The sequence below is a fragment of the Amphibalanus amphitrite genome, unplaced genomic scaffold (assembly GCF_019059575.1).
Source record: "Amphibalanus amphitrite isolate SeventyFive unplaced genomic scaffold, NRLGWU_Aamphi_draft 000928F_arrow, whole genome shotgun sequence".
NCBI lineage: Eukaryota > Metazoa > Arthropoda > Thecostraca > Balanomorpha > Balanidae > Amphibalanus > Amphibalanus amphitrite.
In genome coordinates this window covers 277,029-287,938 of record NW_024882422.1, presented here as the reverse complement: position 1 = coordinate 287,938, position 10,910 = coordinate 277,029, and the positions used below count along the sequence as shown (strand labels likewise).

The 10,910-nt window shown below is 51.5% G+C and overlaps 2 protein-coding genes across 2 annotated transcripts; one reads left to right on the top strand and one right to left on the bottom strand.

Moving 5' to 3' along the window:
- Positions 1 to 631: 631 nt before the first annotated feature.
- On the bottom strand, positions 632 to 6,654 carry LOC122368166. Its single transcript, XM_043341856.1, has 3 exons — positions 6,243 to 6,654; positions 1,396 to 5,901; positions 632 to 1,039 (listed from the first exon to the last, which is right to left on the bottom strand). Exons 1-3 carry the CDS (start codon positions 6,592 to 6,594, stop codon positions 840 to 842), a joined length of 5,058 nt encoding a protein of 1,685 aa, XP_043197791.1. The 5' UTR covers positions 6,595 to 6,654; the 3' UTR covers positions 632 to 839.
- A 708-nt stretch (positions 6,655 to 7,362) lies between these two features.
- On the top strand, positions 7,363 to 8,055 carry LOC122368162. Its single transcript, XM_043341834.1, has one exon. The coding sequence runs from the start codon at positions 7,363 to 7,365 to the stop codon at positions 8,053 to 8,055; it is 693 nt and encodes a 230-aa protein (XP_043197769.1).
- The last annotated feature ends 2,855 nt before the right edge of the window (positions 8,056 to 10,910 follow it).

Below are 10,910 nucleotides of genomic sequence, written 5' to 3'. Positions count from 1 at the left end.
GCTCGTTTTTTCCGAGAAGCTCTAGCTCTATCAGGGGCCAAACGCGAGGGGGTCGTACTACCCCCCCCCCCCCCCCTTGTGCCGTCGAAGGACTCAAAACGGCCTGTGCCGGCGAGGGCTAGAAGACACGTGCCTGGCAAAACAGTCTTTGACCTGTCTTTGACCTGACCTTTGACGTCATCGGTGACCCCGAGGTAATAAAATTAGACTCCTTCGACAAATTTGAGTGCTTTCGAACGCCGTTTAAATTTTGCAGATCCTTCCAGTAGTTTCGGAGATACGAGGGGAGGAGGGCAAAAATAGTCCCACAATCCCACCAGGTCGCATTATAAACAGACCCAACCAGGGCGCGGGTTAATAAGCAATACTACCTAAGATTCGATTCAGGGTTCGATGGTTTTATTCCAGACGAAACCCGATAATGAAAGCCACCCTGCAACCATTTTGTTTCGAACCTGCCGGTGCCGATGAGCTGGTCCCATCTTGTGTCTCCTTGTGTTTTGGAAGGAGCTGGGGTGTTCAAATGTACCCAGACTTGACATAAGTTGACATAAGCTTGTCTGAGAAATACGTATGCACTATGCTAGGCATACCTGTGCGGCGACTCATAAAACTGAAGAAAAAAAAAACATCTCACGATCATTTCATATGTATTGTTCTGCAGTCCAAAAACAGCGCATCTTTCTGCTAGCCTATCCATGAGTACAGGCTGTGTTACGGGTATGCACATTATCCATGTTCACCGTCGCGTATGCACGAACTTTATAAACTGTACACACAAAGCTTGCAATCGTTCGTAAGCTTCTATGAGCAGGGCACTTTGAGGTGATTCGCCATCTTCACAGTCTGGTGTCCTGGCGGCCTCCCCTGCTTGACACGGAGGTTTCTGAAGTCTGGCCGGTACCGGTGTGCGCGGCTTTGGAGGGTGACGAGGTGCCGTCTTCAGTGCCATCCGCGCAGCACCGGCCGGCCAATAGAGAGCGCCACAGACCACGCACCCCGCCCTCCCCTGCCACCATCAGCAGGAATATGGCGAAACCTGCCGCACACAAAAAAACGCATCGGTCAAGCGTAAGGTCACCTACCCATAACAGAGGAATTCCTACCTAAAAAATATGACTATCCATACTGCTTGATAGTGCCACGTCTCAGAAGTAATAATGGCGTTTTACGATACCAAAGCATCCCGTAAATATTTACATCTTCGGATTACCTAAAAATGCTTTTCTGGATACACTTCTAGAACAATGACAATGTGAAAGCGTGACGTTCATTATAGGTCCAGCTAAGGGATGCAGACTCGCCAAAAAGGTTTGTACTTATACGGAAATGCGCATGCGACTAGTTCCGACGACTGTATGACGTGGCATTAGCTTATGGACTGCAGCTTCTCACCTTGCAGCATGCTGCAGACGCAGAAGAGCACTGCCAGGACGATCCGCGCCTCCCTGACGGCCAGCAGGCCGAAGACCCACGGCAGGCCGAGCAGCACGAAGGTGAGGACCGAGACGCGGAGACGGCGCAGCGCCAGCTGTCGCTCCGGCTGGTTGGTGCGCAGCCCCTTCTGGCGTCCGCAGTTCAGCGCATACACGATGAGGCCAAAGAGGACGGCGTTAAAAACCACCACGGCGAGCACCGGCAGCGCCAAGGCGTAGTAGAAAGTCTGGAAGTCCATCCAGCAGACGCGCTCCTGGCCGTCGTAGCAGTGAGGGCGAACGGCCAGCACGCAGATGACCGGCGCAAGACTGCCGCCCCAAACGAGGATGCTCGCCTTCAGCATGAACTTGGAGATGTAGGTGCCCACGACCCTCACGAAGCGCAGGTACTGAAACACAGCCTCCACGGCCATCCATCCAAAGGTCGCCAGCAAGAAGAAGTGGAGCAGTGCCGACAGACAAACGCAGGTCCCGTGATGTTCTGTCGCTGCCAGACCTCCCAGAAAGGTCACGTACACCCCTGACAGAGCGACACTCATGTGCATAACGATCTGACTACCACGCAGCTTCCTCCATTTCTTGAACAGCACAAATGTTAACATGGTGAGGAACAGCCCAAAAAGTGATAGTGCACTTCCAACATACGTGATTACGTCTAGTGTGCGATGGTATGTTTCGCTGAGATACACGTCTTCTTCGTAGTTGAAGATCCTTGCAAAATTGGTCAGGTGGTTGCAACGACAGACATCGCTACCATTGTAAATCTTTTCCAGCCAGCACCCTCGCGTCGACCATCGGGAGGCTGCGACGTCCCAGAAGGAGCAGACCGGCTCTGGCGCACACTGTCCAGGGCGGCTCCGGAACGCCACCAGAACCTCGCTGCTGAGCTGGGTCTCCGCCAGCTCAGACGGCAGTAGGGCGCTGACCACCTGACTGGTCACGCGCTGGCCACCAGATTCCAAGAGTCGCCCATCGCGGTATACGAGAAACACAACGGGCACTTTCGGTTTTTTGTTCTCCAAGAGAAGTGCTGACTCTACACCAAATAGTGATGATCGCATGACACCCCTGCCTGCTAGCTGAAGTGAGGACTTTTCGATTTCTTTCGTGGACGAGAAGACACCAACGAAGTCTCCGGAACGGGCTGCCACATTGCTTGTGCTTACATTCACAGCACTTCCGGAGGAGGAACTAAGGAGAATGCCTTCGAGAGAGCGTACAACACGAGGACCTACCACTACCAATTTCGTGGCAGTCCTGAGCGTTGAACGATCGACGTCCATCAGCTGGCTGACAACAGTCGCCACGCTCTTCTGCGTAATCATCAGATCTTCTGTCAGCGGAGGTTCCCGACCCCCCAGGCCAGCCTGAATGTTCTCCAGCGTCACAGTGGCAGATATCAAGTCCTGTAAAACCAGACCGGAAGGCTCTGATGTTAATCGTTCCAGCTCACCAGTCGTAGTCACCAAGTTTTCGGTCGTCACGGTCACTTGCGATAACAGGTGCAGATTGGTGGTCACATTCGACACGCTGGCGCAGCGGGAGCCGCTGAACTGCACCGGCCGCCACTGGACGCCCGTGAGTGAGCTGCCGCTGCAGCGCCGGAGCGCAGGTCGGCCGGCGCTGTCCACGCACAGCTCCGCCGGTGTAACAGTTCCACCACACGTCTCCGGCCAGCTGAACAGAACAGGGCTCTCTGTCCGCTCCGCTGGACAGCAGCGCGCGTGCTTCACGTACTCGAGTCCAGCACCGAACTCATCTCGAAGCACCTGGATTCCGTTGGGCTTAGCCGGACTCTGGCGAGGACTTTCCAAGTCATCTTGTAGTTGTCTCGGTCGCTCTGATACCCCGAAAGTTTGGCGACGGCGACGCAGCGGTGGGTTGAAATCAAAGGTGACAAAATAGTGTGCAGTCACTCTGTTGTCAACAGAGGGAGTCGCTCTGAGAGGGTGAAACTTTCGGTAGAAAGGAGCAGCGATTCCATCAAATACATACCCACTCGTCAATGACTGGTTGAAACATGCACATGCAGATCCACAAAAGGTGAGCTCACATCCTGACTCAGGCCATAAAGCTCCCTTCAGACCAATCACATATTCCTGCACTGGTGGCACATCCGACTGCTTGAGCAGTGTCAGAGAATTGGATGTTATTTGCTCTCCTGTCTCGTTAATCAGTAATCCACATGTCAGGTATCCGAAATCAACAGAAGGGAAAAGCTGTATGAAGGCCCTGTCATCCATCGATGGAAGGATCTGCATTCTTGACACCATAAATTCATCGCGGACCTGTTCAGTTTCAAATTCTTTTGTGGGTGAATAGTCTGAACTAGTTTCTCTCGACGTTGACGCAAAACACGAAATGGCCTTTTCCAAGTCTTCTACGAGGCGTTGAACACCAGTTACATTCGCAAAAATGGACGGACCCTCGTAAAAAAGAACAATTTCAGGGGGACCAGCATGAATGTATCTGTGACACAGTGCGCAGCTTGCAGTCGCCTGATCGTTTTCTACAATATCGTACAAGCCACGAGATATGTCTAAAATTCCCCGGTCTTGGTCTCCAGATGTGGAAGCATCCGATGCAAGGGCCGGATATGAGAGCGGGGTACCGTCACCCCAAACCAATCGGCTGCTATGCCTCTTCAAATTAACTGCAACTCGTGCAGGTCTCTCGAGAGCACGCCCGAACCGTACCAGAGCATCGAGTTGTCTTTGAGATGTCAAACTTGCCAGCGAAGAGTTGGAGTCGGTGCATAGAGACGACGCCTCTGACCACGATATTTGAGATTCGGTTGCCGGACAAAGAAACGCGAAACAGCGTTCGACGTCCCCAGGTGACCGGGCGCCGAGCCCGAGAACAGTCTGACATGGTCGTCCCCGAGCGCTCAGGATTGATTGGCTGGGCTGCACGGCCTGTGAATACAGTGGCCTTGTGACACACAAAACAGCATGCCGATCCGTGCATGCAGAACTAACCAGCCATCCACGTGGAGTCACTGCTGCACAATCGAGGCTAGCATTCAGATTGGCCACCGCTCGATCGTCACGGGACAGAAGACCCAGAACATCGGGCAGGAATGCTCCAAGAGACCACAGTCTTCGAAACGGAAGCCAAAGTGTATGGTTGAACACAGCGGGCGAAATAAAGCTGAGTTCCAAGAGTCTTCGCCTTGGATGCCAAGGCACCGCACTAGGATCTTGTTGACGACATGCTGATGTTCTTCCCTGAAAGGTGACACCGGTTACCAGACGGAAACAAAGCTGCTCGGAGGAAAATTCAGACCTGTCCATGCCGGACCTTATGAATCCTGGTGGACATGCGGGTGGCGGTGGCTGGCAGGGAAAAGGCTGTGAGCTGCAGTCTCCGGCAGCGCAGAACGGACCCCACTGAGCACCTTTTCGTCCAAAGCTAGGCTTGCATTGTCTTCTCAAGAATGAATTGAGACCTGGGACGACACAAGCCGGCTCTGATGTGACAAAGCCGTAACTATTTGAAGACTGTCTCCAGACATGATCTTGCACTTCCTCTTCTGCACAGCTGAAAACGTCTCTGAGCCCGTAACGCGAGGCTGTTGATTGGCTTGTGATATTTGCGGTATGCAGCAGCGAACCGTTCAGAGGGGTACTGGAACCAACTAGGATGGACACGGTTCTTCTTCTTTGACGGTCATCAAACTCATTGGAGGCCGAATTCGGTGTCACTTGGCGTCCAGGAAATTCATACACTGCTAGAAAGTTGAGTTCGGGCGAGCCTGACCTAAGGAACACCCTCAGTTGTTCCAGAATGTCAACCGTTCCACTGCTGTCATCGGACCCAAGGCCATCAACTTCGTCCGGCAGGTAGCCAGAGCCATAATCGTAGTCGGAGTCATCAGACAGAAGTAGTTGGAGCGCTCTCACTGCCCCGTCTGCGGCCACCGTCAGCACCTGCAGGTCCTCAGAGCTCGTCAGGTGGAGTCTGCCGCTGACGACCGGGTCGACGGTGCCTTCCACGTACCTCTGGCACCAGTATGTCCCGACGCCGAGAGCGCTGCTCTCCGGCTGTGGAAACATCTGGCGAGTGATGGTGAAGTTTCCAAGCCACCACCGGGACACATACTGAGTTTTTCCGAGGATGAAATGGTCCTTGACAATGCTGTCACCTGGGCCGCAGCGTAAAGTTAATTCAAAGTCACCTTGCAAAGCTGCGCGGTTGAGCAGCAACACCTCGTCTGACTTTGGTCCCAGCTGAATAACCCTGTCGTCGTAGACAGCTGTCATTGACGGAAGATAACCGGCTGAACGCACTTCATCGTCCGTTGCGTCGTTTGAAAAACACACTACTCTTCGAGTCTCCTCACAAGGTAGCCAGTCGGCCTCTAACTCGTTGTCAACAATTGTTACGTACTGGCAGAGATTGAAGTGGTCAAAGGAATATGCTGAAGAAGATCGTCCAACCTCTTCATAGTAAACTTGTCCAGAATCTGAAATAAGCATGCCTTGTGTTAATCACATTATTTTGGTTTTGTAGTTACCTCGTTATTTCCTCTCTGAACTATGAAAAGACCAGGCATCCAGCTAACTTAAGTGATACATCACATTTTTGTGTGTGAAAGAATGCAAAATCATATTTTTTGTGGGAGCGGTAGGTATCTACTGGTTGGATAGCGTTTGAATAGCAAACGTATCAATTGGAAAAAGATGCAAATAAATTGGTGCGGAATTGGCTGGAAGCTCGCAGCTAATGCCTCCTCTGTGGACCATAAAATCGACTAAGTGAACCATATCATCCCACTTACAAGCGCTCACACAATAACATTCTTACCACTCATCTGGAGAAGCCACTCATAGTAGCCGTTTCGCAGGTATCGGGCCCCCAGCCAGAAGTCTCCGTGAGCAACCGCCCGCTGGTACAGCCGGTCGAGGATCACGCTGTTGAACGCCCGACGGGAGGGCACCAGGAAGGCGCCGCGCCGGCGGCACAGCGCGTGCGCCTCTCGCCACGTGGCCGTCTCGGAGCGAAATTCGACACGGGTGCCGTTGTCCCGGCAGACCAGGTGCCCTCCCTGGGCGAGGCACGTGAACGGCTGCTCCGTGGGGAGCTGCGGGCAGACCACGGCCAGCAGAGAGGCCACCAGGGCGACCCGAGCGGCTGCGGCGGACCGCGGCAGGGCCATCGTGCCCAACTGGAGGTCGAGGGTCCAGGGGCTTCTGCCAGACAGCGCCAGGCGTTTGCACAGAACTGGCGAAGAAGGGCTAAAGATCAGACTCCCACCAAACGCGGTTTTTCGCGATAACTGGAAACATGCTAGCGATAGAGGGCTTAAATTTGGCGCTCCTGACATTTCCTTCAGGCCAGATCTTGCGGCACCAACTATATTTCAACTGTACCGGGTGTTCCGAAAAAAGTGTCACGATTTTAGTCACGTGCGATTTCCGTAAAAATTGTCCGAAATAGTTTGGCTTAAGATATGTTGCTCACAACCCTTGTCGATTTTGGTGGACAAAACGGTTCACCAAAATCTACGATGGTTTTCTCGCCAGAACAAAAAATCAAAATCGTCCGATTATGGTTCGAGACGAAATCGTACGTCATCGTCCGCCGCCGACTTCGACGCGAGTGTGACATGGAAACTCGAGATCTGCCCTGCAACAAACTCATTGCAAGGTTTGTTAACCATTTTGAGACAACAGGTTCAGTCCTGAATACTCACAGGGGCAGCAGCGGCAGGCCAGCATCGGTTTCAAAGTCCCCAGAGACCATCGCGGCCGTGCGAAATTCCGTCATTGCCAGTCCCAAGAAGTCGCTCCGTCGACGCTCTCAACAGCTCGGACTTGCTAAAACCAGCGTAAGACGCATCCTATGCGACGAGCTAAAACTGTCATCGTACATAATATCCACCAGACATAAGATGACGGATCGGGACAGGCAAAAGCGGCAAGTCATGTGTCAATGGATCTCCAACAAGATGGAGAGGAACGCGCGGTGGGTGAACCGAGTCTGGTTCTCAGACGAGGCTCACTTCCACCTGAACGGTGCGGTGAACAACCACAACAACACTTTCTGGGGTAACTCACCACCGGAAGAAGTAACGGAGAAGCAGCTGAAGGGCCCGAAGGTCACTGCCTTCGTGGCCTACAACGCCACTCACGGCCTCCTCGGTCCCTACTGGTTCGAAGAAGATGGCCGGACCGTCACCATCAATGGCGAGCGCTACCGCGAGGTCATCCGGGAATTCTACGCGGATCTGACCGATATGCTCACCGATAACCAACTGCAACAGGCATGGTTCATGCAAGACGGAGCTCCGCCTCACACTGCGCGTGAGAGTATCGAATGCCTTAAGGAGCTGTTCAACGCTCGCCTCATGTCTCTCGGCACCGCCCATGAGTGGGCTCCCCACAGCCCTGATCTCAACCCGCTAGACTTTTGGCTGTGGGGAGCTGTCAAGGACACTGTGTACGCAGGCAAGCCCAAGACACTGGTCCAGCTTAAGCAGAACGTCGAAAGATACCTGCATCAAGTCGGTCCCGAGACTCTGACGAAAGTCGCTGAGAGTTTCCAGGCCAGAATCAAGGCGTGTCTCAACCGCGGTGGTGCCCATATCGAGAACGTGAACTACAAGAAGTTCGCGTAAACTTGTGATCGCAGGAACTCCTCTGCCCTCTGGCAAGGAGTTATAGCACTGATACGAGAGTAACCTTGTTGAAAAACGACAAACGTGAGCTTTCATATGGTGTATGTTTTAATGCGTTAATACTTGTCAAGCGTTTATAATACACGTTTGAAACTGTGACACTTTTTTCGGAACACCCTGTAACTGCATTTCTGCCGTTTTTTAAGCTATAGCGCGGCGAAAAAGTGAGGGCGTTTAACGCCTCCCTCCCCCTCCCCCAGCAGCTCGCGGGCCTACGCTCTTCTGTCAGATTTGGTCTAAGGTCAACGGTTTAGTCAGCACAGGGCAAAAACTGCCAAAATAGACGTTTTTCCGGAAACAAACTTGCATGAGCTAACTTTTAGCCCTATTTCGAGCGGGCTCTGAAAGGTTCGAAATGGCGGGGGAGGTGCCTTTTCGCCCCCCCCCCCCCAGATCTCGAAAACCACGAATCGGAGCGACAAATGGTAAACGACCTTTGATAGTTCGTTGAAAGACCTACAACTTGAATAATAACTAATTTTTGGGTCAGGTCAATATTGGGGTCACCAGAAGTCATCACAAATAAAATGTTTGAAACAGATACTTGTATGACCTTGAAAGGTCATCTTCAAAATTTGACCTGAGGTCACGCTGGATACCAATCAACGCGTCATGACTAGGCAAACAGTCTGGTACCTACAATTTACAAATCTTTACCACCATATCATATCGTGATTTTTTGGCTAAAACTATTGATGATGTCACAAGACCTTAGAACATATGTTATGCTGTCAATGCATCACTACACTATGTTAACTGGGCTCGTAATACCCACTGTGGAGAGTTTCCAGTTTAACCCGCGCCCTGCTGGGGGGGGGGGGGTGTTTGAACACCCCCCCTTGTGGTTTTTCGCGAATATCTCAAAAACGGCGGCGCGGAGCGCCGCCGTTTTGGTACACCTTATTATACATCAATTCTACACATGTTGTGAAAATTTCAGACCAAGGTCATTCAAGGTCAGGTCACCAGGTCACTTGAAGTGACCTCACCTCATAAAAAGTTTCAATGTCTGTCATAGCTACACCGAGTAACCGATCGCTTTGAAACTTTCAGCGATTGCTAAAAGCAATAGCATGTACAAAATGTATATCTCAGAATTTTGATATCGATGACCTAAGGTCAGGTCAACTTTGCGACCTCCCCATTCAATGGGAGAAAATTGAAATGCGCCTCTTTTGGACGAAAGACATTATAAACACTCCCAAACACTGAACTACAAGTGGTTTAGACACACTGAACATGAAAATGGTGTCCGTGACCCTTGTTTATGCCCTGAGGTCATCTTAGGTCACGAATGGTATCTAACAGTTTTTCGCAAATAACTTTTGATAGAGGCATGCTAGAGCGATGAAAACGCCTTATATGTGTTCAGCTCGGCGATACGGATCGACTGATATGCAACATGACCCTTTCCGGTCAGGTCATGACCTTGACCTGAGGTCACATTTTCAAGTTGACCTTTCAAGGTCAAGTTATAGTTCATTCGATGCGTCTTGATGAGAGGAACACGATGCCGGTGAAAGTAAGCTCGTACAAGGCTTGGGTCAAAAGTTATTGCAGAAAAACTGTTTCCGAAAAAATCGGTTATTTTTGCAGTTTTTGCCCCCTGCAGGCAAAACCGTTGACGTTAGGTCAAATCTGAGAGAATTACTCAGAAAGGGCGTTAATAGGGCTATCGAATGCGCTTTTCCGCGGCGCTGTAGCTCTATTGGTTCCCGAGTTAGGCGTTGGCTTCTTGGAAATTTTCGACATTCGACCTGGAAATCGGCGAAATTTTGCCTTCAATGACCTCTGGTGACCTGACCTTTGACCTGACCAAAAAATTGACCGAAGTGATTTCGTCATTATTTTTTACGCTCTTTCGAACGCCGCCTTCCGCGTATCGCTACGTGGCCCAGGAGCCGAGTTACAAGGGGGGGGTGTTCAAACACCCCCCCAGCAGGGCGTGGAAATCCAGGACCCCCAGCCGGGCGCGGGTTAAAGACAAATACAAATACAAATACAAAATTACCCTTCCCGGTGCCCCTGTCACTGAGTAATGACGGATTAGATATTCTGTCATAGTCCTGAAAGAATTGAATGATTTTGACTCGTTTACTCTAAGCAGGACACTTTTTAATATTTTCCCATAGGCTTGTAAAGTAAAGATCACGTCACGACTATGAGCTGACCTCACGTCGCAGATAATATTCTAAGATATACTAAATTACATACCTACCTATACTGCAGTACTGTAATGAAAACCTGAAGAGAGGAAATCGCTCCGTGAAAAATAAACTCTAGCTCTGACGTGATTGCAAACTTTTCTGAGGTGGGGTCAACAAGCCCGCTATAGTGACTTGACCTGGCCCGACCTGGCTTTTTTTGCTGAAAGGGGTACAATGGATATTTAGGAAAAGTCACCAAGTATGAGCTGAATAATATCTTGCGGTGTTTGGCAATGACACAAGAAAAACCTAAGGGGGCCTTTTCGTCCCCCACCCCGCCCAGAATGGGGTTTATGGCATCGTGATTCTATCGTCGAGACGCGTCGAATGAGCTTCCCGACGAATGCCGGTCCCGTAGCTCAGTCAGTAGGTATATAGCAGGCGCGGATCCAGGGGGGGGGGGGGCGACGGGGGCGGCCGCCCCCCCCCCCGCCATCCGAAAAAGGCGCCCATATCCCGCGGCAGAGAGGGCGCCCCGAGCAGAAGAGCGGCGACACAGCAAAGGTTCAGCAGAAATAGGGCGCCTCCAGCAGAAGTTGGGCTCACCAAGCAGGAGAGTGACGCCCAATTGCCTATTCCCAGCAGATG